This window comes from Gnatocerus cornutus, chromosome 2, assembly GCF_029298725.1.
Source record: "Gnatocerus cornutus isolate USDA-ARS CGAHR chromosome 2, icGnaCorn1.1, whole genome shotgun sequence".
NCBI lineage: Eukaryota > Metazoa > Arthropoda > Insecta > Coleoptera > Tenebrionidae > Gnatocerus > Gnatocerus cornutus.
The window spans coordinates 20297918-20323155 of record NC_142234.1 but is presented as its reverse complement, the minus strand read 5'-3'; the positions used below and the strand labels follow the sequence as shown (position 1 = coordinate 20323155).

The following is a 25238-nucleotide window of genomic DNA, read 5'->3' as shown; positions in this document are numbered from 1 at the left end:
TACTCTAAATTCGCGTCTTGACCATCTTCTATTTTACCTTTCGCCTTGACGATGCCACAAACAAATCCGCTTTTTTGTAAAAAAACGCCTTGAGGACAAACCACGAAGGGAGCGAAGTTCTGCCCATATAAAATAGAACACTCAACTCACGTTGTTACAGCGTCAGCTCTTGCGTTTTCACATGTTCACATTTTGTGTAAATGAACACAGTTATTTCCAGTAAGACCAAAATTTATATTCCGGGATATAATTAGAAGATCCTTGTTTTAACGTGTTGCAGAGAACTTAAAATGATGGGAACTGGTCTTGTCAACTTATTAAAAATTCATTCGGATTCGAACCCCAATGGATTTCGCAGCTACATTCTATTTATGGTTCTTAGCCGTTGTAGCTGATAGTGGTTGGAATATATAATTACTTGTCTTGCAGAAACATGAACTTTGTTGTCGAAACTAAAAAATTCTGCGCTTAAAGCCTAAACAAACGAATCAAATTCTTAGTTAAAGTTTAATGCCAACAGTTTAATTTTCAAAGGATGAAATATTTGTCTAAAGTTTCGAGTAGATGAGGGTATTAAAACAAGTTGTAAAATTCAAAAAACTTTTATTCGGCTTTAAATTATGGATTCCAAACATTGAAACATTTTATTTTAGCGGCAAATTCATATTTTTTGTTAACAATGTGTAATTTATAGCACTGTTATCCTTTCGCATATTTCATCGATAATGTTTCGCATCCAGTACAAATTTCCCAAATAATAATAACAGATTTTATTGCGCCTATTGTTTAGGATAATTTCGTATTATGTTATAAATTCGTCATGTACGATTAAAACGCCAACATAAATAAATAAAACAATTTATTGATTACATATTTCAACACAAAAACTACGAAATTCAATACTTACTTAATTTGATTCTCATTAAATACTAATAGTATTGTCACAAATTTACACGATAATCTTTACCCATTCTGCTAAGACGCAGTCACATTGATAGGAGTAAACTAAAACTGAGAACACAGTCTTGACCATCTCGCTGTTGTTTTCTTTTCTGTAACTTGGTTCACACTATACACTTTTATTTTGTTGACGCAGTTCGTAACTCCATTTATTCTTGCATTAGAGTTTTTCACTGTTTAACTCGTCCATTCCACTTAAAGTTCCCGTGATGCGACCTGGAAAAGAATTAAATATTAACAATCTGTCTTTGGACTAATTAAAAGTGGAACAAAACGTTAATATTGCGCACATGACTGTTTCTACCTTGTTTTTCTCGAAAAGTTTTAATTTGCATGACTTAATTGGGAAAAATAAAATAATGCAACTCACAAATTTTTCCAGACTCGCTTATCTAATTTTCTTCAGCGTGTTAGTTAAGACGGTAATTAATTTGAATAATGAACTCCTTAAGATTTTTAATTTCTTCAAAAAACTTTTAAGTGGCAACAGATCTCACGCTTTTAAGTAACCACGGTTCTCCGAATAAATTAAATAAATAATTAAATATTCGATTTGGCTTCGTCCACCAAATCTGATAGAAAAATGATGTATAGATTTATTCATTCATTTTAATTTCTTTTTATTGTTCGGCAATGTTTTAAGGCTCTCTGGTTTGCGCAGGAATAAAATCAAAGACGTGACTAATTAAATTAGGGCCCGTAATGCGAGTTTTTTAATTCGAAATGAAGCATCCGGCGATTTTAAATTTGTTTCGTGTCTTGATGATAACAGACAATTTAATTACTTTAAGAAATCGTTCGAAACTAATTTAAGCTAATGCGGCAAGTTTGGAAAATGCAAAAATAAAAAACATTTTACCAACATGACAAAAACGATTCTGTTCTCTGACAATAAAATTAAAAAAAATTAATACACTACATCTTAAGGTTGATTTCTGGTAGGTTCTATAATAAAATTTTACAAAATCTCTATTTTTTGTTCTAAAATTTAACAATTTGACACAGTTAATAAACACTATAAAAATAGTAACTACCCCAAATTTCATTTCCATAACTTAAAAACTCACAAAATTACGAATTTTAATAAAAAAAGTTAAAAATATTTGATTCGTCTTAAAATTACATTTTCTAAAATCACTATTTTTTATTCTAAAATTTTTCAATTTGGCAGAGTAAATAAACAATTTAGACATAATAACCTCACCAAATTTCATTGTCCTAACTTATAAACTAACAAAGAAACGAATTTTAATAAAAAAACTTGAAAATATTTGGTTCGTCTTTTCTAAAATCTCTATTTCTTGTTCTAAGAGTTTGCTCTTTGGCACAGTTAATAAACACTATAGAATAGTAACCTCCCCAAATTTTATTTTCATAACTTAAAAACTAAGAAAAATAGAATTTTAATAAAAAAAGTCGAAAATATGTGCATACAGGCTCTCCGGAAAGTGGCGCACCACCTTAAAAGGGTATAATTAGGTGGTCTCCCAGAGTACCAAAAAAATGTTAAAAAAAAATCCAGACTCTTTGTTTTCGCAGGAGGACCAAAAGAAAATTAGGAAAATGGCAACATTGCAGAACTGTACCCCCCATAATTTAAATTTCCAGTATTCAAAGCCATAGTGACGTTGCTGTTGTATTGTTAGCGTTAGTCAGATCGGCTCATGATCGAGTAATGTAACTATGGTTTCACTTGAACGATGCCACACTGATCAAGATTGTTGATTCGAAAATCTTGTTAACAGTTTTCAGGCATTTCTTACAAGATTTATCCTGCCTTTGCGCAAAATTTCCTTTAGGTAACAAATTCATCTGAACGTAAAATTATTGCACAGAAATCGTTAATTTTCGCATCAAACTTTGCCTCTTCAATCCATCATACAGGGTGATTTTTTTAAAACGGCAGGCGTTGTAGAATTTTTATTTATGAACCGATTTCAAAAATTTTAAAAACAAATTAGATGGTTTTTAATTTACTATAAACTGATGATTTTAAAATTTTTCTAAATGTCTTAGTATCTTTTGGGCGATACTCAACTTTCTTATTTTAAGTTGGAACCCATTTTTTTTTTTTCATAATTTGGAAGATATTAATTTTCTTGATTCAGAAATGTGCAATATGTTCTACTTTTACCAAAAATATTTTTTAAAAAATTATCAAAATTGAAAAAGAAAAAGCAATTAAAGTCAATAAAATCTAGGTGCATGGTGTCAAATAAAAGAATGCCGTTATTGTAATGTCAAAAAGCAGCAAATAACAGAAAGGATCGCCATTTTTTTTGAAATTATTAATAACAAAAGACAATAATAATTACAAATCAGAAAAAACAACTACCTAATTTAATTAAAATACTGTGGAAACGCCATCCCGTTTTTTTCATTGCACAATTGACACCTATAAGAAATGCATTGTGCATTGTAAGGTGTAGCCTCATCTTGTTGAAAGAAAACTTGTTCTTTCTGTTATTTGCTGCTTTTTGACAATACAATAACGATATTGTGTTATTTGACACCACGCACCTAGATTTTATTAACTTTTATTGCCTAAATTTTTTCATTTTTAATATTTTTTTTTTAATATTTTTTGTAAAAGTAGAACATATTACACATTTCTGAATCAAGAAAATTAATATCTTCTAAATTATGAAAAAAAAAAATATGGGTGTCAATTTAAAATAAGAAAGTTGAGTATCGCCCAAAAGATACTAAAACATTTAGAAAAATTTTAAAATCATCAGTTTATAGTAAATTAAAAACCATTTAATTTGTTTTTTAAATTTTTGAAATCGGTTCATAAATAAAAATTCTAAAACGCCTGCCGTTTTAAAAAAATCACCCTGTATCTCGAAAAATTGAAGACATGGATTTTTTTTAACATTTTTTCGGTGATCTATGACATTGTTCGATGATACAGTTTCACGGTGATGCGCGACTTTCCGGACACCCTGTATTTGGTTCGTCTGAAAATTATATTTTCTAAAATCTTTATTTCTTGTTCTAAAATTTTGTTCTTGAGCACAATTAATAAACACTTATAGGAATAATAACTTCCCCAAATTTCATTTCCATAACTTAAAAACTAACACAAATACTAATTTTAATAAAAAAAGTTAAAAATATTTGATTCGGCTTATTAAATTTTCTAAAATCACTATTTTTCATTCTAGAATTTTTCAATTTGGTAGAGTAAATAAACAATTTAGACATAATAACTTCTCTAAATTTCATTGTCCTAACTTATAAACCAACAAAGATACGAATTTTAATAAAAAAAGTTGAAAATATTTGGTTCGTCTTAAAAATAAATTTTCTAAAATCTCTATTTCTTATTCTAAGAGTTTCTCCTTTGGCACAATTAATAAACACTATAGAATAGTAACTTCCCCGAATTTCATTTCCATAACTTAAAAACTAACACAAATACGAATTTTAATAAAAAAAGTTAAAAATATTTGGTTCGTTTTAAAATTAAATTTTCTAAAATCTCTATTTCTTGTTCTGATATTTTTCAATTTGGCAGAGTTAATAAACACTTTAGAAATAATAACCTCTCCAAATTTCATTTCCATAACTTAAAAACTAACACAAATACGAATTTTAATAAAAAAAGTTAAAAATATTTGGTTCGTTTTAAAATTAAATTTTCTAAAATCTCTATTTTTTGTTCTGATATTTTTCAATTTGCAGAGTTAATAAACAATTTAGAAATAATAACCTCTCGAAATTTCATTTATAACTTATAAGCTAACAAAGATACGAATTTTAATGAAATAAAGGTAATTACTTTTGATTTGTTCTAAAATGAAATTTTCTAAAATCTCAATTTTTTATCCTAAAATGTTTCAATTTGGCACAGTTAATAAACACTTCAGAAGTAATAATGTCTCCAAATTTCATTGTCCTAACTTATAAACTAACAAAGATACGAATTTTAATAAACTAAAGTTGAAAATTTTTAGAAAGTTCTAAAATAAAATTTTCTAAAATCTATATTTCTTGTTCTACAATTTTCGATTTTGGCACAATTAATAAACGCTTTAGAAATAGTAATAATATAAAAATTTAAAATTAGGCGAGGGCGCATTTTAGTAATAAAGGCAGATATCTTCCGTTGGAAGAATTCCGTAACACCCCGTTGTGGCTAGCCCGGACCTGCCTAGATAACGGATGAGCTTAATCCAGAGATTTAGAATCCTTATATCCGCTGAAAACTTTTGATCTTGATTTTCTTCAATTGTTTAGTTTCTACTAGACTCTTTCACCCTTTGTGAGTATTCAAGCGCAAATAATATTTGTGAGCAAACATAATAATTTGACTCAAATACGCCATATCCTTGATACCTGTTAATTACCACTTGTTTACCACCTTTAGTGCCTAAGTTCAGTTCAACTAAAATATTAATTTTGCTTGAGTGTTTATTGATTCGCTCCGCGAACTTGACAAATAAAAGCACGAAACACAAAGTTGAGCTTCGAACATTAAACTGATGAGAGATTTCCAGAATGCATATCGATCAGTACCTTTGTGTTGATTTTATTTATTTTGAGGTTGAGTCGGATTTTACTAAATTTCTATGGCAGAGCAGTCGTATATTCGTTTGCCTCATTATAAATACTTGAAGTTGTAACAAGAACTTAATTGACAGAGCCAACCCAATTAAGTTACCTCAGAAATGTTTTCCTTGCTTACACATGAGGAAATTTCGTTTGCTCAAGGGCCAAAAATATAGCGGCTGATTTTATGTATTCGTTGTTTTATGGGAGGGAAATGTTGGTATTAACAATCTGATGAAATCGAATCTGATGTAAATTAGACTTGTGGCTGTGTTTCAAGTCGGGTTGTATTTTTTTTTGGCTCGGAAACTTACACAATGTAAGCAATGTTTTACAAGTGCACTTTCAACATATGTGCGCAACACAAAGAGGAATTTTACGATACATTAGTGGTGAACAGGTGCCAAGTATTGTTCGGTTTGAAAAGACCACAACCCACAAATACTAACACTTAAAGGCGATGTATAATGAAGATCTAGATAATAAAACTCCGTATTTCAAAGAATTATGAGGGAAATAATTACAGTGACATGCATGTAAAAACCGCATTTATTCCAGACTTTGTCATGTTTTCACGGCGGAAATTTATTAGTTTGTTATTTCTACAACAAGTCTCTTTACATACTGATAATTGCTTTCAAAAAAAAAAATTATAAAAGCGTTGCAACTTTTGTGGAGAAACTTCTTTCACTAAAGTAAATTCTTCACCGTTGCGTTTCACGAGTTATTTCCACATGGTCTGTTCCAGCGTCGCAGTTTCAATTTTCCGCTTTAAGCTTTGGTCGATAAGGACGAGAGTCCGAGAAAATTAGCCGTATTTCACGAAAAGGATTGAAATCCACCTGGACGCAATGCTCTTTTATTTATTCAACCTAAACGATGTGATTCTTGCTTTGCAGGCAGTGTGACCAAAGTTTTATTTTTATTGAAATGGGAGAGTGCCAAATAGGTTAACTCCAAGAAGACGGTAACGTTTCTTTGAATGTTAAATTTCATTGCGCTGATGCACTGGCAGATCTTGACCGGAGGTTTTTTATTGCCCATTGCAGTTTTTTAATTTGAGTTGTGGATGGTAACTACTTTTACCATTTAGCAAAACTCGTTTGAGCTTTTATTAAAGAAATAATTTCATGCGCACTTAACACAAAAAGACAAAGTGGACGTTAAAATATGCAACACTTTTATGTTGTAACCTCTTTATATCAGCGCTTATGCATTTGCATGCAAAATTTGAGGTAAAATGTGTACGAAGCCAAATCGATAATGTTGCTTTTACATATTTATTCTGAGACCTTGGCTGTTTTAAGTGACAATCTAAAAAGCAGATTTTATGGAAAACGCTTAACACGTTGTTAACAATTGTTTGGAATTTGTGGGATAATTATGTTAATTGAGATGACGATTTTGCATTTTTTTTTTTTCAAATTGGTCTCAAATTGATTCAGCATATCTGCAGGGTTTATACAACTATTTTTTTAACGAAAAGATTTTGAGTCCACTTGTAAAAAACGTAATTTCAATTCTAAAATTTTCAGCTACAAGAGAGAAATCGACCGAAAAACATTTTCGATATTAGGATTTTTTTTGGAAAAAATCAAACTTTCGACTTTTGGAAAATCTAAGAACTATTTTTTATGTAAAAAAATGGGACAAAAACGATAGCGCAAACGGTTTCCCACTATTTCTTATAGTTTCCAAGATATTGGGCACGAATTGTTTCAAACCTTCAAAAATTTGGCCCTCTGGCGACAACCCAAAAATTCAAACTGCCATAATTCAGTTCTTTGTTGAAGAAAATTAAAAATTCTGACGGATTTAGATTCAGCGTGACATTCTGCGTTAAATGAGTCTAATTTTGTTGAGTTTGCTTAATAAATAAACGAGGCATCAGCCAAGAACTGTTTTAAAAAGGTCATTTTGGGGTGATTTTCAATCAATGTTTTCAAAATGAAAACGACGTTTAATAGCATTGAATTATACATCAGTCGAAAGAGGAGCTTAAAGTCTATCTACTGGCCAAATTTGAGATCTATAGGACAAATAGTTTGCGAGTTATGGCCAACAATTAAAAAAAATGAAAAATTTTCATCGTTTGAGTCGCAATTTTTTTTCGCGAAAAATCAACTATCGAATTTTGGGCTTTTAAGCACTTTTTCTAACGTAAAATGAGCCGAGAAAAACGATGTCGCAAACCGCATCTCCATATCTCTAATAGTTTCCGAGATATTTAACTTTGAAAATTGGGAAAAATGAGAAAAAATGAAAATCAACTATCCGAAACTTTGATCGGCTATAACTCAGTCATTTGTTGTCGGATCTGAATTTAAATCCCAGATTTGGAATCTGCGTAAAATTCTGCGTTCACTGATGTATAATAACTCAAGTTTACTCTAAAAAATAAGCGAGATATCGATATGAGAAGTTTGGCCATAGTTTTAGTCATGAATTTTTACGAAAATTTGCAACTTTCGACTATTGGAAAATCTAAAAACTATTTCTTATGTAAAAAATCGCGAGAAAAACGATGCCGCAAACCGCATTCCAATATCTGGAATAGTTTCCGAGATATCGAGCATGAATTGTTTGGAACCTTCAGAAATTTGGCCCTCTGGGGACAACCCAAAATTTCAAACGGCCATAACTCGGTTATTTATTGACAAATTTTAAAAAATTATTATATTTTTGGATTCAGCGTAAAATGAGACCCAAATTTGTTGAGTTTGCTTAATAAATAAACGAGGTATTGGCCAAAAACTATTTTGAAAACATCATTTTAGGGTGATTTTCAATCAATGTTTTCAAAATGAAAACGACGTTTAGTAGCATTGAATTATACATCAGTCGAAAGAGGAGCTCAAAATCTATCTACTGACCAAATTTGAGATCTATAGGACAAATAGTTTACGAGTTATGGCCAAAAATTAAAAAAAATGAAAAATTTTCATCGTTTGAGTCGCAATTTTTTTTCGCGAAAAATCGACTATCAAATTTTGGGCTTTTAAGCACTTTTTCTAACGTAAAATGAGCCGAGAAAAACGATGGCGCAAACCGCATCTCAGTATCTCTAATAGTTTCCGAGATATTTAACTTTGAAAATTGGGAAAAATGAGAAAAAATGAAAATCAACTATCCGAAACTTTGATCGGCCATAACTCAGTTATTTATTGTCGGATTAAAATAGCAAGCCCAGATTTGTAATCTGCGCAAAATTCTGCGTAAAATGATGTAGAATAATGCAAAAAATAAGCGAGATATCGACCGCAAAAATTTTGAAAAAAAAGCAAGAATTTTAGCACTTAATCAGAATTTATTTTTTTACATACCTACATTAAATTTTTGATTTTTGAGTTTATTGTAGATTTATTAGTTTTTTTTTTATATTTATCGGAAGTTTTTAAGAATTTTTGGGATTTTTCTCAGCCAAGTCAAGTTATGACAATTTTTTTTGAACTTTGGAATTCAAAAAAACCAAAGATGTAATGCATTTATATTTTAATTTTAAAAATTAAGTCTTACTTCTAACAGACAGCTGAAAAAAAAATGTCGAAACTAAGAACTTCGGAGTATCCAAATGATATCCAAAACTGAATCCATTAAGATCCTAAAAATTAGAGCAATATAGCATCTGACCCTATATTCTGTTATTTTGGACAATTTTTGAATTATTTAGCTGTGTTTAATAATTTCCTAGTCGTCGTTTTTCCTCCACCACTAACTTTTAATGAAGGAATAAATTCGCTCCCACTTTCCACTTTCATGATTCATTGGTATAATTTAAACTTGCTCCACAATGACTTTTATTTAATACAATAAATTATAAGCACCAGTTTATTTTATCAATTACAATAGCATCTCGTTAACGTGTTCTTTTGTAAAGTGTATAATACTTTATTCCACAAAAGAAGTTTCGAACCTGAAAATGTTCCATGCATTCTTCGCAGGCGATAATAAATTCAGTGATTATTTCGTCGTCATTCTCGAATCTCTAACAACAAAGTTATTATTTGTAAAGAAAGTTAAACACAAACTCGGCATCTACAAAAGGCGGTTTGTTACTTCGATTCTATACAAATATGATGGTAAAATGGAAAGAAAGAGATGTTAAGTGAACAAAGAAACTTTCCACTTATTTTGCTTATAATACGACTGTCAAAAACATGCCAAACCTGGTATTGTATCGAAATTTATTTTTATTTTAAATGAGATATTAAAACATGCAAATGCCGAATTTATGGTTTTGAGCGAGATTGATGAGGGCCATATCGTAAATCTGGAAATATTACAATAGCCATTACGTACAATATCCGCCATTTTTCAATAAATAAAACTAAAACGTTTATTTTAATTACGATGGATCTCCATAAAAGTTACGTAACTTTCTAACGAAATCTCGTCGGAATAAAAGACTTTCTCGTTTTAAAATGCAGACGTGGATAAGAAGCAATCTGCAGAAGAAGCAACTTGCGCAAAACATTCGCATTACGACAATACAAATGTCTGAATACTCTCTTGACTTTTCGATGTAGAGAGGAATTCGATAAATTGAAAGAGTGAATTGTTACTTTCGGTGCTTAGCCGGATTGGTTTCATTATCTTAGATCTTTTCGTTAAAAACTCATTCAATGTCATTCGATTAGCTGCTGCTACAACTTTAATTGACACAGATTTCGTACAAATCTTTTAAAATCAAACTCCATTGTCCTATTAAAATTAAAAACCGAGCAAATATAAATAAAGTAGCAAGTCTCTTGTGATTCGGGAAGGAAATATGAAATTTTCTTTTCGGGTTTTTACTCGATGGGAAGAAAACGCACAGGTAAAGAAACATCCACGTTTCCGTCCTACTTCCGCTACAATTTTTTGTCAACATAAACATATAAATAACAGTGCACTGTACCAGATTCGTGAAATTCGTAAAACAACAGGCGTGGAGTGTATTTGAAGGATTAAACACCCGCAAAAAAATTCCTTCATAAATTCGCAATTAACTCAGCTTCCGTCAGTTTTTCAGTCACTCAGACTTTATTATGTTTTTATAGAGTTTATGGTGGCGACCCTCCATGAATTGGAGCTTTTACGAGACACGGCGAAAATTTTTAATTTCAGAAAGTAAACTATAATTACATTAAAACCCGCTAAAATAACTCACTCAAGAATAACTCTAAATCGGTTATAAAAAATGGTGGATGCGCCGAGTTTGCATTCGCTTTTTCCACTTTAATTGGCGCAAAAGACCTATGCAGCCCGATATGGCAATATTGTTTTAATAAAATTTCAGTGGAAATACAGGCTAGGCTTTAATTAAAATACACAATACTTGTTGATATGGTAAAATTATAATTTGGATTTATTGAAAATATTGCTTGTTATTACAACTTATTAATCACAGTTTCAAAAAACTAGATAAACAAATTTTGTTAGTTTCATTTTGTAGTTCAATCAACAATAACAATAAAACTGCAGTTTTGTTTGATTGGTTGGGGAATCTTAGCATTAAAAATTAATAAACATCAATGTTCAAATTAGGCAAATTACATTTAACAACGCAATTAGCGGTAATAAAAATAAATTGAGGCACTAATTGGCCCTTTTACAGACGAGATTTTAAAGTCGCTTCGGAATTATATGAAACTATAAAAGTAAACTGCTGAGATGCCCTCCTGTTATTAAATATTTTACGAACAGAATTTCATGATACTTGCCGTAAAATTATATAGCCTATTTGTATTTTCGAGTATTTGTATAAACGCGCAAAAACTGAAAGAAAATTGTTAAACAAATCACAACAAACAATAACAAAGACAAAAACGGACGGTATTTTTATTAGGGAATCGGTTAAAGTGATAACACGAAATCGTAAAAAATGTTTTCTTTTCATAAAGTTAACACCGCGTGGTGTAAAAATGTTACGATTGTTTCATTATTTATTTTATGGCCGTGGAGTTGTAGGCCTGCAACGATGTAAAAATGTTTTGTAGTCATATAAAGCAAAGTTTAAATTTTTATTTGAATTTCGGAGTTTTGCCATAAATGTTTCAATCCCGTGAAATGTTTGGAAAGTCTGAGAAATTTTCCTTTATGAAATAAACCAAAAATATCTAATAGTTTGTATTTGCACCTGTGATTTTATAATTTTGATGTTAGTGTAACAAAATTTCAGAAATTTGCTTCTGTTGCGTTATTATTTTACTGTTTCAAATTTCAAAATGTTAGACCAACGGGTATCAATTTTAAAAATTTTTGTTTATAGCAAGAACGAGCCAAACATTTTCAACATTTTTAGCAGCTTTTTACGAATCATCCTACATTTGCCTAAAGTTTTATCTTCATAAAAATGGTGGATGCGCCGGGGTGCAAATAACTGGAAGTGATCTTTTAAACTTACCCGAGAGCATTAAAGCGCAGTAGTTTTCACGTGTCTTCATGGTTGTCGAAGATGATGGGCCTACAGATTCCCTCGCTGGGCGAAGGTCCAGGTTGTTGACACGACAAGCCTGGCTCACAGGTTCCACTAAAGCCTAAGTCTCCGCCGCAGGGTTCTCCTTCGGTTCGTGCACATTCCTGGCAACATCTGCAACAAGATCAAATTTTACATTTCATCAATTTTTATTTATCTAAGCTTTTACTACAAAATCGTCCCGGCAAAATCTGATATGACAGTAAAGCTTTTGCACGTCGCCCAAGATTAAGTGGCGCTCAATATAAATTCTGGGCACGAAAAATGTGCTTTTGCGACGAAAGGTTGTCTATTTGTCTCTCACAGAATGGCGGTATATTACCAGTCGTGAAATAAGAAATAATTCGCGATGGTTTTTAATTTTACGGGCCTTTAGAAGAGGATTTTACTGCGAACGCGGAACGAAAAAAACGGAAAAACACAACAGGGACTGACTTTATCCAGCGAGTTGCATATCCTTCTTCTACGTAATTAAAATCCACCAATGCGAGCATCGACCCGCAATCTAACTCAGAGGAAGGTGTCTGAACCAATTTATTTTTTCAGGTGTATAACAAAACTAATTTTCTTGAGTGAATGTGTTCTTTAAGCACTCAAGTCACGCTGAACATGTTGGAGTTTTTACTTTCAAATTCATATAATTACGGTTTGTTATTCAGCTTTCAAAACATTCTTATTTCAACATTTACTGCAAAAGTACTATTAATCACATTGTTTTTTATTCTTTTAAAAAGGATAATCAATCTTATTCAAAGGAACAGTTTGCGTCATGATAATAAGCATAACAATGAAACTTTTACCTAGAAATCAATAATTTGTAAATTCAACTTTGGGGCGCAAAATTTTATTTTGTCTAAGTTTGGCAGGGCCATCAATCTAACGATCAAATTAGATCAGGGAGCCAAAAGTAACGGAGAAAATGTCCAAAATCAAAGGAGATAGATAATAACATTATTGAGAACTTGTTCTTTGCGCCACAACTACAAAAACTGGCGGAAATTAGCTTTTTTACTCCTAGTTTCTGCACCTGTGGGGGCGCCCAGTAATGAGTGGTTTAAATAAATGGTTTTTATCAGTTCAGAGCCAGCTTTCAAAACATTATAATGTCACTAGACGTCATTTTTCCTGCTTTCAAGAGAGCAAAGTTATCACTAAATAGATGCTAGTTTACCCTGAAAATAATAACAATATCTGATAAATATGACAGTTCTTCTTTGACATTTCTTCAAGAATATCTCTAAATCCGGATTTAATGGAACAAAACACATTCAGAATTATAGTTAATTATACCTACTTTTTGGGCTAAAAGAGTTTTAGTTAAAAGTCTGATTCACTTTAGAAAATTTTTCTGTTCTGTTATAGTTCATACAGTGAGAGTTTGAATGACAGAAAAGTCACTAAATCTACGCAATAAAAATTGTACCATACGCGCGAAATTTAAAATAACAAAATAACCCTAGTTACTGACAACCCTGTCAACCTGCTGTCAACCCATTTTGCGTAGGAATTTAGTGTTTTTAGTGTATTTTGTAGCATAATTTGCTGCCAACCTATATGTCAACTGTCGAAATGTCCCAATCTCTCACCGGATGTACTATAATATTTGTTAGAAGTTGGACTAGAAACGTCCACATATTAGAAGACGAATTAGCATCAAAATGGACGAAGATCTTATTATTAATTGAACTCTTGCAAATTGCTGATCTTCTTGACATATGTGACAATAAAACCGTCAAATTTAAGATGTGTTGAGTAAACGGGGCCTGGTATTCATTGATTTGTCAAATTCGAAAAGTTTTTTCTTAAAAAATTCCGACTATAGAAGGGTATTTAAACGCTCTTATATTGGTAACCAAGTTGTAGTTTGACAGATTAACAACTCAGAACTGCCAACACTGCAAAAATTTTACGACCGGGGGCAATTTGTCCCCCATTTTCCCCCTTTGACGTTAATTCCTTCCAACGTCTCGTAAATATTTTTTAACACTATCAAATTATTTTTTCACAATAGGCTAAACTGGTTTTGATGTAAAACCACATAACTTAAATGACCTTGCTTCACGCATTGGTATAGATTTTCTTTGTAAGACACGATATTTCTCAATCGCTCGCCAATTTCTACCTTCCACAACCTTTAATCACGAACTTGGTTTCCTTTGTACAGCTTTCTCACTTTCCCATTATTTCCACTTCAGACTGTATTCCGAGGTGATTATATTCTAATATGTAGATTCATTAAAATCAGCGCGCTGCGTCTGCTACAAGAAACTAGACGCGATAAATGCCGAGATAATGAGAGCTCAGAAATAAATTTCGAAAACTGTAATATTGCCCGTGGTGAGGACAGCAACCCGCTGAAAGTAAATTGAACAAGTTTTTTTAATATTAATTTGTCAGCGTAATGATTCGGATTAGAATTTCTAGCAAAGTTCGGATCCTTGCAACGAAGTTTTTCTGATATAACAAACTGATAATGGAAAGAGCTTTTAATTAAAACTTGTGCACTCAATCGATGCTTGTAAAATATGATCGACGCTCAATTTAATTACTTACTTATCTATTCTACTTCTTGTACATAACTAAGTCTAAACTTTGATTACCATAAAAAGCGAAGCGAAGCGAAGCTCTCAACGCTAAAGTTATTTATTTTGCGCAATATCCACACTATTTATCCCCTCAATAAATTAATAAAGAGTGTTATTAAAAGCTCTGTACACATTTGTCTTTATAACAATACAAATGTGGATTTTACAACTTTATTACGAACGTATCCGCTCAATAAAAGATAAAGTAAGCTCCACCGCGAACGAATAAAGATAAATGATTTATGTTTTCATTGTTGTGTTCATAAAAAAGGACTTAAGCATGTATTGCAAGACATATACCATTAGGGGGGAATATAATAAATGGCGTCGAGCCGCATAACGTCAAAGCGTTCCACTCAATTTTTATTTGAAAAAATGTATCTCAGGAAAAGCATTTTTCAAACGTATTCTACCCACACAAAATGTAACAAATTCGGTCTACAAAGGTTTTCTGTTTAATAATTAATCACGGCCGCATGTTCGGTAAACAATGTGAAAATAGCGCAGATAAATAACCATTTATAAGTTTCGTTCGATTTATGCATGCATGCGTTAAATTTTCGAGCGTGTTTAAATGAGTTTCGGACGTGTTGGCGGGACTAATTCCGAATCAAAATCAGAGGGGAGTTTAGATTTCTAGAGGGTTTCTATTTTTTTTTAATTTAACTAACACAAAAACTCAAGAAATACGATGGTGAAAACCGTTTCTCAAAATCTTTTTTAGTTTCGGAGATATCGAACTCAGTTATCTCTGGACCAATGAAACGAATCTTACTTTTTTGGATTCTACGTGAAATTCTGCGTAAAATGAACACCAATACTTTAAGATTGCTTGTTAAATAAGCGAGATATCGAAGTCAAAATTTGACATTTTTTTACTCATGAATTCTTAATTAAAATCGCGAGATAAGCGATAGCGAAAACAGTGTCATTCCATTTTTCGTTTTAAACTGATTAAAAATTCTACATTACTTCTTTTCGCAACAAATTACTGCATTAACTCCTTCCTAATTAACTTATAAAAAGCTAAAATTGTATTAATCAAGAAATGTACTGAAATTTGCCAAGCCTAAAATAAATAGAATTACCCGAAATTACGCTACTTAAAGCCACCCAGCGCACTGTCATTTCAACGAAAGCTAACATCCAAAGCAAACACGTTCAGAATTTTCTTTCAGATGAGATATCATAAAAAATAGTAATTTAATAATCCCATTTTACTGAAATCGTTTCATTACGAAATTCGATATTACAACCGTAGATTAAAGTCTCGTCGTTAAATTAAATGCAAATCCTCCACTATAAAACCTAAAAAATACAGCAACACGATTTGACGATTTCTCCGATAAGAAATTCTGTATTTTGGGAGACGGAAATAATTATGTTGAGTTTCTAAACACAAGACACGCAAGGTTAAGTTGCAACTGAAATTTTATTCCACAACTATATCAACACAAAGCTCTCACGCTTTGATACACGCGACTGTGATGCAATTTTTGCAAAGCTGCACAGAGTGAGTGAGGTGTTTACGACAGTTGAAAAATTAATTATTTGTGAGCAAAGTGGAATCCTTGACCTTTATTATAACGCTCAATCGATACAAGAAATTGTTGATCTAAATACGAGGCAAATTACTCTTGAAATGCTCGAGAAGACATTAAAAATGTACGATATAATTAAAGAGAAACAGAAAGGAAGAGGGCGAATGATTAATCATTTTTTATTAGTAGGATTTTTATCAGTAAATACGATACTTTTCTTACAATGGGCAATTAATCATCATTGTCGACTCAACGCACGAATTGTTTTCATCGATATGATGTATGTTTTTATTTTCGGTCGGTTATTATTTTTCTATAGCCAATAATATCACTCAAGTTCACACGTGATGGTGTCTTTTGTACAAAAAGCAATCAATCGAGCGCTAGATGGAGCCCCCAAAACAGATAAGCCCTTTATTTTAAGAGTTCAGCCCGAGGGAGGAATAAACATAGGAAGTTATAGGAGTAGATGTAATAAATACTCAAACGCCCTTTACACTAAAATAACGATAAAGTTTAATAGATGAAGCGCTATAATTTACAAATATTGCATTGTAGGGCCGCGAACAAAAGAGCGGGCGCTCATTTAAATAATTCATTAATGTTAAATCGATGGATGTTACGTCAAAACATTGTTTTCAAATATTAAGAAGTTATAATTTATCCGACAGCAACAATAATACCTCCCTTCAAGCAGTAAATGTATTTTTAATGTCGTGCTTTTGAGCAACTCCGTGATGATATCAACATGCTCTGCTTCCCCCAAACGAGCTCATATTAATATAAAAAATCAGTTTAGGGAAATTATTTATAAGGAAGCTAAATTCTATTATGGTGTAGAAACCGGATATAATACCGGTTTATTTATCATTAAGGGCGCTTTATAAACCACAAAATTGCACGTGATATTAGAGTGTAAAACTGCACATTCTGTGGCACGTAACGCACATTATGACTTGAGTTTTATATCCTTAATGCGAACTCGTTGTGCTCCTTATTTAGTTTGCAAGCACACGTGAACACAGGGTGTCTTTTAAATGTATTTCAATTTAGTTGGAGAACTTTTTAATTATGCTCCTTTACCTATGTTAATATTAAAACGTGCGGTTTATTCGCACAAAGTTTTGACCTTTATGTGGGAAAATGTCGGCTCGAAATATCTGGAAGGACCTGGGGGAACTTACATTTAATGAAAATAAAATTACTGGGCCTTTGGAAGGACGACGATAATAAAGAATTAAAGTAGTAAATATTTGAAACGGGAAACGTACGTGTAAACAGCTAGAGACTAATATTAAACAGAGTAAGGATAATCCAACGTATGTTGCAATGAATCACCCGGCGCATCCACCAAATTAGTCAAATCCCTTCTAGTTTTTTTGGTCAGGGAAATGTAAGGGAGTAATACTTAAATTACGATTACATATAAAATAAAGTTTATCTTTCCTTCAAAGAAGATAGATATCAGAATTAAAAATTTCAAAACTAAAAATTAACTTTCTGAAACTTTAAACGTCTATAACTCAGTTGTTTGTTGTCGGATCACAGATGTATAATAACTTAAGTTTACTCAGAAAAATAAGCGAGATGTCGATATCAGAAGTTTGGCATAGTTTTAGTCATGAATTTTTGCGAAAAACTGCAACTTCTGACTTTAAAAAAATCTAAAAACTACTTCTTATGTAACATAAAAAATCGCAAGAACAACGATGGCGCAAAACCGCATCTGAATATCTGTAATAGTTTCCGAGATATTGAGCACAAATTGTTTCGAACCTTCAAAATGTTAAATTTGCTTAATAAATAAACTAGGCATTGGCCAAAACCTGTTTTAAAAAAATCATTTTGGGGTGATTTTCAATCACTGTTTTCAAAATGAAATTACTTAAATTACGATTACGTCAGAATTTTTTCCTGCATTACATTTACTACTTACAAAGGAGATATTTTAAAGCATTGCAAGGTGCGAAGACGATAAATTAAATACTTGTGGCTGCAGCAGCAATTACAGAACTGCATTTTTAATTTGACGCTCACAGAAAATCCGCTGAAATTCAACAAGAAAATTAACACAAAAAAAATCTCACTTCAGCTAGACGAATTTGATTTGTTTATTAAATCCATCAAAACCACTGAATCCTGCAAATTCCCAAATCTATAATCATAAAATCGAACGCGATACATTTTATTTTTATTTTTATTGCCGAAAAACTTGAAAGTAGCGGCTACAGAATGAGTTCTTTGAAGAGTTGCTTTCGCTACTGGTCTCTTTGTGGTCCGCTAATAACATCACAAGCATTCTTCCTGTGTGAGGTGGCAAAAAATTCAATTCAGCTTTAACCTTTACGTCTGCATAGAGATGACATAAATTGGATTTTTTTTGTTTTTATGTGACATCAGTTAAATAAATATTTTGCTGTCTGAACGGATATCATAGGATTTTACGGTGAATTGATACACGAATCTTGGTCAAGACAATAATGAACGCAATAAATCCAAGAAATCTTGTTGTTAAAAAAGTAATCTGTTGTGAATGAAGTCTCTTATTGCAGATGTTAAGCTGCGGTATTCATGGTCAGCTGTCCTCAAATGTTAAATTTCTAGTAGACAGCAAAAGAAGCTCAGAGTTTTTGATCAGCAGGTGCTAAAGCTATTGTTGGCCTTCCACGTTCTGCTGAATATTTTAGAATGTTCAGTCTTAATATTATAAAAAAATTAACTAGTGTTAAAAGAAAGCTGTAAAAGCAAAACCAAATAGTTCCATTAGTCCACGTCTTATATTAGCAATGAATAATTGATTTTCATAATTGATGGACTTACTTCATAACTAATATCCACAATTCCATTAATTATACCTATGGACAGGTATCAAAAGACTAATAAATTATATTTATTTAGTAAAACTTTTTATTGAATCTGTTAAAGATGTAAATACGTGTTAATCAGAGCCGAATTAGAGTTTTTGCAGAAAAATTTGTGAAGCTCAAACGACGAAAAAATGACATATTATGTGTGCTAGTTTCAACTCTCAAGACCACAGCGGAGGGTCTGACCAGATTTAACTCTATAAATGATTTAGGCAGACCCTTCCGCCCCCATTAGACCTAACTCAAAATAGACTCGCATTTTATAAACTCAAAAGAAACTAAAAAAATAGTTCGTTAACTAGAAATGTTTCAACAAAGAAGCTTAAAAGCTAATATAAAGTACACAAGCGTTTGTTGATATTTACTCTAAGTTTAAATATTTTTCGAGCAAAACGAGCAGACGACGAACTTATTACATTTCGCTTTGTCTCACAAATATGAGTTAGCTGCAAATAATTCTTTGAAAGGGCTTGTTTTGTAGTTACATTGAACATATCGTTGTTTATTCAGTTTTATTTAAATTTAATTCTGTAGTCAGATTGCCTACGGGCAAAAATTAGTTTTATTTTTAGTAAAACAATTATTAACAATTGCAGTGTAATTACAATATTGGAAAGAAGCGATTAATACATTTGTCATTTTATGAAACATTGCGCGTGCCGTATTAGAAATACGAAAATTGAAAATTTACCTGCATGCATAATTATTCCCGGAATGACTAACATGTAACAAATTGGACAACCACATCAGTAAATCAGCAATCAATCCGAAATTACATTGATTAACATGGCTTTGTACATTATTTCCAGCTACAAAGAGGATGAGTCGTTTTGAAAATGGGTAAACATATCCGCAGAGTTATTTCACTGTTATCTTTAACAGAAATGGGATACGATATGTAACCTCTTCCAGAAATGTCTATTCAATTTTAAATATATTTTCAAGTTCCCTAAGCTAATCGTACAAAACGAAACGAATTCAGAGCGTTTATACATACACTCCTCCTTATTGAAGAGATAAGAGGATAAAAGCGCATCATCTAGCCTAGATTCAATAAGTCTTGTTGTGACTTTATCTTCGTTTTTGCTCCGTCACTATTGAAACGAGTCGATTACGGAAAACTGCAGACTAATTAGTTTTTCTGTCGGTGTAAGTTTTCGAGAAATTAATCAGGCGATAAATGAGAGATTGACCAGTGAAAACCGATGAACTCTCTTTATCCATTACACGTCTGCATAATTTATTTCACTAAACCGCCGCTAATTAATGGTAGCTAATAAGTATTTAACATTGAGGGTACCACAGCCAGCGGTTTCATTACATTATCTAGTAACAGCAGAGGATAATTCCCAGTCACATCACGTTCAATAAGAGCGGCAATAATACCATTATTTGGCTCCAGTCGATTTTTTTCACTTGTGTAAATTTAATTGTGTCCAATTTCACGAATTGGCGGGGAATTCTAATTTTTAAATGGAACAACGCTTGCAAATTTATTTCACTAGCTAACCGAATTATAGAAAAAATTCACGTCTGAAGCTGATATAAACCCATAAACAAAACATAATAAAAACAGCAAAACATCAACTGAGATGTAAGAAAAATATCGACGCGAATATAAGGCGTCCGGAATATTGAGATCGACAGTTTGCGTTGATTGAAGTTTTCTTCATGGAAAACCGATGTCTTGTTAGTAGAAAAAAATGTGACGTCAACGTGGGATGAAATGTGTTAATCTTCTATCCTTCAACGACTGCTAAGATTGGAAAATGCTCAGATTCACCACATCTAAAAGCGATTTCCAATTTTAGCAACATGATTTATGCGACTCCGCAATGTTACTAAATCTGTGGCAAAATTAGTACAAAACAAGTCGTGGAAAACTACAGTGGACTGCTAAACACATAAATAAACCAATGGGATTTCGTGTTATATTAATTAAAAAAAAATCAAACAAAGAAGAAAACAAAGAAATACTCGGCGATGGAGCGCATCCACCATTTTTACTCTTTCATCTAAATTTTACGTCTTAAGCAGTGTTCAATTTTTAGTCAAACCACAACTCTATCAAGCATTAATGCGTGGTTACGATATAAAACGTACTCGTATATCCGCCAGTCAAATGGTCAAACTAAAAGTTAAACAGTTTGAGTTTAAGCAAACCGCATCAAGGCCTGCAACTGACAGTTTTGCAAGCTGATATTAATTTGTACCTACCGATTTTCATCAGATAATTGAAAAACTATAATTTGCTCTTTGTAAAATAAGACCACAAGTTGCTTTGAATGGTATATTCGCAGATTTTCTCGATAGTTTTGAGTTCAGTCACACTTTGTTTCGTTTGTGTGGATTCGGCGAAAGGGGGTGTTATAGAAGAAGGTGTCTACGCTCGATAAAGATATTACATACACAGGGTAAACCCAAATTAAATGCAAAGATTTTAGCTCCAATATCAGACAACACAGTTTGAGATATTGGCCAAAGTTCGCGTTTCGAAACGTCATCTTTTGCGAGAAAGAAATTATTTAAGTTTTTTGCAAGAATTTCCACTGAATTAGGGAGGTTCCAGTACTCATGTCAATGTCAGTTCAATCCATCGAAAAGTTAGGAATAAAAACGATAATGAACAAGTGGCAAAAAATGTCTTTATCTTTATTTATGAGTTCCCGTCAGTTTAGCAATGATCGTGGTAGAGGAATGTTGGCTTTACTTTAAATAGTTCAAATTTGGGTTATGTTGAGTTATATGTTTTTATTCGTTGTCAAGTGCTTTCGTCATATGTTGTGATGAACCTAAAGTTCAAAAAGTGTTTTGTTTACTGTGAAACTGCATTTTCGCGTGATGACTTTGTCGGTTGTCTAGTGGAGGGCATTTGGTAATTTTTCGGAATAAAGTCAGGTAACTTTTACATTATTTCGTTTCTATTTAAAATTTCGGTTTGATCCACTCAGCGAGTCGGAACCAATTGAGATAAACATTGCCCTTTTTGAGGACCCCATTTATTTCAAACAAATTCATTTTTTGCATTACCCATTTTTTCAAATGTGTTTTGTCTAAAATCAGTAATTATTAATAAGTGAAATTTAAATAAATCCGATAAGAAAAAGCGTAATTGTTTATTGTTCAAACGGTTTTTACAGTCTTTGGAACACAGTGGTTAAAATTCAGGCCCACAACAGTCGAATGACGAGTAATCCGGGGGAGTTTTGCCTTATTCGAATTTTGATTTTTTTGCACAATCATCATATCTACAGCGGTGTCTTTCATATTAGGGTTAAAATCGTTGCACTTCGGGTTCGCCCTGTACAGTGGTACAGCTCTTGAACGACATTGTAATCAAAGAATTGAACTGTTGAACTACTAATAGGACGTTATCATAACTACCAATACTAGGCGCTTGAAAATTATTGATCTACAAAGGGTAATAATTGGTGCCTACACTGTAATGATGTTTTGTACATTGCGGATGCATTTAAATGTAAAAGAAAATAAGCAAATCCGAATTTTGTGGGTATTCAAATTAAAATTTGTAATGCAAAATCTTCGAAAGTTAACAAAAAATTCTTTGTCATGCAGTGGTAAGAGATAATAACTTGTTTAATACCGCGTTAAAAAGCAGAAAGCAATTTATAATGACAATAAAAAATCAAAGAACCAATTTCTAGGTACAGTAGACTTCCTGCTTAAAATAAAAAATATTCCACTAAAAAAAACTAATTTTTGATTTTATTTGTTGTACAACTGCCAAAAATTTTAAAACTTTTAGAATTATGTCGATTTCATTGTCTTTATTGACTGGGCTACCAGAGTTACATAGCAGTCATATTAGATTTGCATACATACAAAAAACTGCAATTCCAAGACGTTTTTTGTATAAATTATTCATTTTCTGGAAAAACTCGGATAAAATTCCGGATTAGATCGGATAACGCAGAGGAATTCAAAACCACAGGTTACTCGAATAACGCGGAACTCGGATTAATCGAGAGTCTACTGTATGCAAAAAAGTGTGAAAAGATTTTTTAGAACTGTTTGTTTTTCTCAAATATCTTCTCAAAAACTGACTCTCCCGGCGACTTCTATAGTTCGTTGGAAAGCTTATTTAATTATTTTTCTAATTATGTATTATAGAGTTTCACGATTTCGCAAGTTGTTATGTAAAAATGAAAAAAGCAAAAGTGATCCCGGAGTACTGAAAAAAATATTGTACAAATAAGTCCTGACCTGCTAGAGCAAAACGCGTATTGAATTTAGAATCAGGAGGCAATTCTACTGTAGAAATGACTTTTCACTACTCCAATACAAATTTCGTCCAAAATTTATTAACTAGTGAAATTATCCATGCCCAATTACAAAATTATAAAGCAAAATGAACTAATTTTAGAATTAGATCCGGCCATTTTTTACTGCAAAATGGAGAATGTTATTGAAATCGGATTCTACCCAAAAAAAGAATTATTTCATTGGCTCGCATTATTCTTATCAAGGTAATTTTTATAACAAAAATCGGACCTAAACTCCAAATAACGCGCGACACAAAAATAATCGGAGGTCCGGATTTGTTGCGTTTTGTTTATTGTGCGGATAAGACAAAAAAATATATCATTATAACGACTTTTTGCGTCCACGACGATTAGATCTAAGTGCAAATGGACAAAAGTTACTCAAAAAGAACTTTGTCCTTGTCAAATGGAGCAAACGGGCTACGAGTTTCCACTAAAATAGTCTAATCAGAATTTGATGAAAAATTTGGTGCAGCAACGAGTTTACTGAAAATTTATCCAACAGTGTTTTGTGAACAGCTCTGCACATCGAGTATTTTAAAAAATGACCAACAAACAACACTGGATTCCGGTTAAAATAATAAAACAAGCGCATCCACCATTGTTGTAATAGAAAATGATTAAATTATCCTTCGATTTTTCTAATTTGTCGCCACCACGCTTTAACGAAAAAAATTCGGTGCATCTAATTAAAATGGGACCCAATAACCGAAGCGTGCAAGCAATATTCGTGTTAAATCAAGAGTAGTTAGAATACACGTCGCATCCGTGGTTATTCGATTACGTAATGACACCGTATATCGAATTTAATGGTTCGAGAATCAATATAGTTTGTGATACCACATAAATTTGTCACTCGCCTGTTGACTAGCAGATTATACTTGTACGAGTTGTGCATGTAGCACCAAATGCTACCACGTCCTTTTTTTGTATCGTAGCCTGAGTGTATTATCCTCACTCAATGTAATGGTTTCTAATAATAACATGAACTGTTGTAAAGTTAGATTTAACAATTCCGAGCGTCTATTTGAAGTTTCATAATTTGATTAATCTACTATCTGATTCTTTTCGAGTGGTTACCACTAACAACAAACCCTACAACAAACCCAGAATATGGTAACATATGTATGTAAGTACCATTAGCTGAAATTTTAGTGTAACACGCCACTAACGTTTATATTGACCGGGGCTTGACCGAGTTGTTAATAAATGACTAACCGGTGAAGGCTAAAGTGGGCAATTTTATGAGATTGCTAATGGAATACTTTGTTCTCTCGCCAAAAATTTTGCTAATTAAATTTTACGTAACATTGCAGGTTTTATTACTACAGTATTTCACCCCACCTAAGACGATTCGCGTTATGCTAAGTGAAACACATAACATAAAGGAACTTAATTATCCTTACTTGCAGGGGTCCCAAACAACAATTCCTAGGCCAGGACAGTCCACTTCGTTGACAATTTCACATTCTCTTTTATCGCACACGCAAGCAGGAGCTGTTAAACCGCCACAAAATGCAATGATAGCAACAAAGGCCAACACTAACATACTTTTCATTGTGTCTATTAAATTTTACATTATACAATGAGTTGCATAATTGGAAACTTCAAAACCTTCACTGAATCACACTTACTTTTAATTACCGAATTTGTGGCAATAAATATAAACTTATCAAACACTTCAAATTTTTTTTAAACTTTTAAAGTTTAAACTACGTAAACAACACAAACACGGGAAAAATTGGTACTTTATCTGATTTTTCACGTGTTATGAAAAGTTTCAAGACCAATTGGAAGCACTTTTCAAGTTTCTTTGCTAAATTAAGACGAAAAATACACACACTGTCCACAGGTTGTTTTTATTCCTTTTTATTTTTTCATCCCAAAAATCCGCCCTTTCGTGTTATTGGAAAATAAATAATGTATGTTCACGTGGCGCGCGTATTTTCCACCGACGTTTTCGTTTGTGATGAGGAAAACCGAATGAGAAA

At 32.2% G+C, this 25238-nt stretch overlaps 1 protein-coding gene across 1 annotated transcript; it reads right to left on the bottom strand.

The window, feature by feature from the left end:
- Positions 1-842: 842 nt before the first annotated feature.
- On the bottom strand, positions 843-25238 carry cmpy (crimpy). Its single transcript, XM_088029963.1, has 3 exons — positions 24654-25238; positions 11900-12085; positions 843-1176 (listed from the first exon to the last, which is right to left on the bottom strand). The coding sequence occupies exons 1-2, from the start codon at positions 24803-24805 to the stop codon at positions 11926-11928; spliced, it is 312 nt and encodes a 103-aa protein (XP_087886089.1). The 5' UTR covers positions 24806-25238; the 3' UTR covers positions 843-1176; positions 11900-11925.